The 2,835-nt window shown below is 39.8% G+C and overlaps 1 protein-coding gene across 1 annotated transcript; it reads left to right on the forward strand.

Moving 5' to 3' along the window:
* Positions 1 to 1,437: 1,437 nt before the first annotated feature.
* LOC145105042 (uncharacterized) lies at positions 1,438 to 1,911 on the forward strand. Its single transcript, XM_079042178.1, has one exon. The coding sequence runs from the start codon at positions 1,438 to 1,440 to the stop codon at positions 1,909 to 1,911; it is 474 nt and encodes a 157-aa protein (XP_078898304.1).
* The last annotated feature ends 924 nt before the right edge of the window (positions 1,912 to 2,835 follow it).

Here is a 2,835-nt window from a genome sequence, read left to right on the forward strand (position 1 = left end):
GAAATGAAGAGAATGAGGGCGGAGATCCACAAACCCCAAGAAACAGCACCCTCGATCTTACCGCCCAAGATCCTGAACTTTGACAATGCAGGATCCTTAGGAAATCGACGAGAGATAGGATCCTCAATGCCAACCCTGACTCCCACTTGGGATCAGCTCCAAACGAGCGAGCTCATGTGATCTAGGATCCCGACGAAACCTACATCAATCCCAATAACAAGGATCCTGGTAACTTCGTTAATAATAATATTTTTACTAATAACTCTATGGATATTGATGTAGGAATGAGTCCGGTCATGGCCAAGGAACTTCAGCAGTTAAGGCATATGATCTCAAGTGTGCCCAGAGTGGTCCAACCTATACCGAATGTTTCCCCAAAGAGTCGCTGGATATCAAGATTTGCTCCTGTGATTGCTGACACTAAAGTCCAAAAGTGCTTCCAAACTCCCACCATGAAGCCTTACGAGGGAACTACGGATCCTAAAGATCACGTAGCACAATACGGGAAAAGAATGGAGATCATCTCCATTCTCACATATTTGAATGAAGCTTGCATATGCAAGTTTTTTGGTTCGACCCTCACGGGATCATCCCTGAAATGGCTGCTAAATTGTTATCCTTACTCCATTACTTCGTTTGGACATTTAGTTAATATTTTTAACAACCAATTTTCTTTTAGCAGAACATTTGAAAAGATTACTAGTGAACAGGTTTGGCAGGGAAGCTCTGAGTATCTCCAACATTCATATGGCAACTGTCGTAGAAGCCTTCAAGATGGGATTAAAGAAGGAATCTCCTTTCTATGAAGACATTGTAATGACTCCATGAAAAAGACTGGATGAAGTAAGGAGCAGAGCACTGAGGTTCATAAGGCTCGAAGAAGACAAGGAGATCCAAAAGAGGAGCAACCCCCCAAATTCATATGATAATCCCAATAGGAAGGCTGACTCCTCGGTCCAATGATCCTATAAGTTGAAACCATATTCCAAACCTAATCAACATAGGGTTAATGCACTTGAAGATGAAGGATAGGAAGAAGAATATCCTAAGATTACTGACTATTGATTTTCTGTGGATATTTCAACTTTATTATTTGTCATGCAGGATCTTGGAGACAAAGCAAGATGGCCAAGAAAGGGAGGAAAGTCCACCGCCTAGAAAGACAAGTCCAAATGGTGTGCATACCATGAGGACTTTGGCCACATTATGGAATCTTGTATAGCCCTCAAGAAGGAGATCAATTACCTACTCAGCAAGGGATACCTCAAATAGATCCTTGGAATAAGAAAAGATACATCTAAAGAAAAGGATTAGGATCCTTATAAGATCCTAGAGAAACCAAGATCCCCTCCTGCGGACGCCAAGGTGATCTATGGAGGATTTGAAATTTGTGGTACCTCTTATTCTATAGCAAAAAGGCATGCCAAAGTATTGAAAATGGAGAAAGAAGAACGGCCTCAAAAGAATACGTCGATCACAAACGAGAAAGAGATCACCTTCGACGAAACAAATAGAGCAGACGTCCAGGATCCCCATCATGATGGACCGGTGATCACTCTTTACATCGACAACCATTTTGTCAGAATGATCCTTGTCGATGGAGGATCCTCAGTCAACATTATACTCCTGGATGCTTTAAAAAGGATGAACATCCCAGAATCCGAAATAGTCAAAAGATTCTCAATTCTAATAGGATTCAGTGGCGAAATAAAGCATACGGTTGGCGAGATAAAGCTACTTATCTACATAGATGGGATAAGCTCTATTCAACACTTTTGTATAAGTGATACATTATCCTCCTATAATGTTATACTAGGTAGACCATGGATCCAAAATATGAAGGTTGTCCCCTCAACATACAATCAGTATGTTAAAATGTCCACTCCACGGGACAGTAAAAATCACAGGTGACCAACAAGAATCCAAGGAGTGCTACAAGACCTCGATGAAATCTTCAACAGTACCACAACAAGCATAACAATTAAAGCAGGGGGCACGAGGTGTGCTAGAAATGAGGGAGAAGCCTGTGAAGGAAGTGCCCCTGAACCTCAAGGATCCAGAAGCCAAAGTCCTCATAGAATCCTTAATACCAGAAAAAATCGAACAAGAACTAATAAAGTTCCTAAAAGATAGAAGCAAAACATTTGCCTGGAAGCATGAGGATATGACAGGTATAGACAAACATATTATAACTCATAAACTTAACATTGATCCTTCTTTTAGACCAATACACCAAAAAAGAAGGAAGTTTGGACTTGAGATAAATCAGATTATCCAAGAAGAAGTAGAAAAACTTCTTAAATCAAGGATGATCAAGGAGGTCAAGTTCCCAAAGTGGCTAGCCAACATGGTCGTCGTACAAAAGGAGAATGGGAAATGGAGAGGTGGAGGAAGTGAAGCATGATTTCCAGTCCCATTAATGCACAACAAAGGGATTAATCTTTCACCTTGAGTGTCATGTGGGATATCATATTCATTAGGAAGGCTTCTTCCTAAAGATTTGGGAAGACCATAGTTGTCTGAAATAGACATTTATGAGGGAGAAATTCAAGTTTAGTTGATTTAAGTCCTTAATATAACACCCAATATGAAATATTAAGGCTAGGACCCAACAAACTATTTATAACTGGAAGAGAGATGCCGCAATCCAAGTTATAAAATATTTGAAGGTAGGTAAATGACGATTTACCAATTTCTACCATGAAAAACAAAATAAATTATTAAGTTTTAATTGGAATGAAACTCCTAGATCTTTTGAGATTCATTGAACTTTCAATGGCATGTTTAAATCTCGATTGTGCCCTCTCAAGTTTTTGACTGGGATGCCGAGGATCA

Source organism: Lactuca virosa, chromosome 4, assembly GCF_052849685.1.
Source record: "Lactuca virosa cultivar CGN04683 chromosome 4, Lactuca_virosa_CGN04683_v6, whole genome shotgun sequence".
In the NCBI taxonomy this organism is placed as follows: domain Eukaryota; kingdom Viridiplantae; phylum Streptophyta; class Magnoliopsida; order Asterales; family Asteraceae; genus Lactuca; species Lactuca virosa.

Excerpts from the sequence above, each read along its gene's own strand:
- LOC145105042 (XM_079042178.1), top strand. The coding sequence starts at position 1,438 with ATGGAGAAAGAAGAACGGCCTCAAAAGAATACGTCGATCACAAACGAG.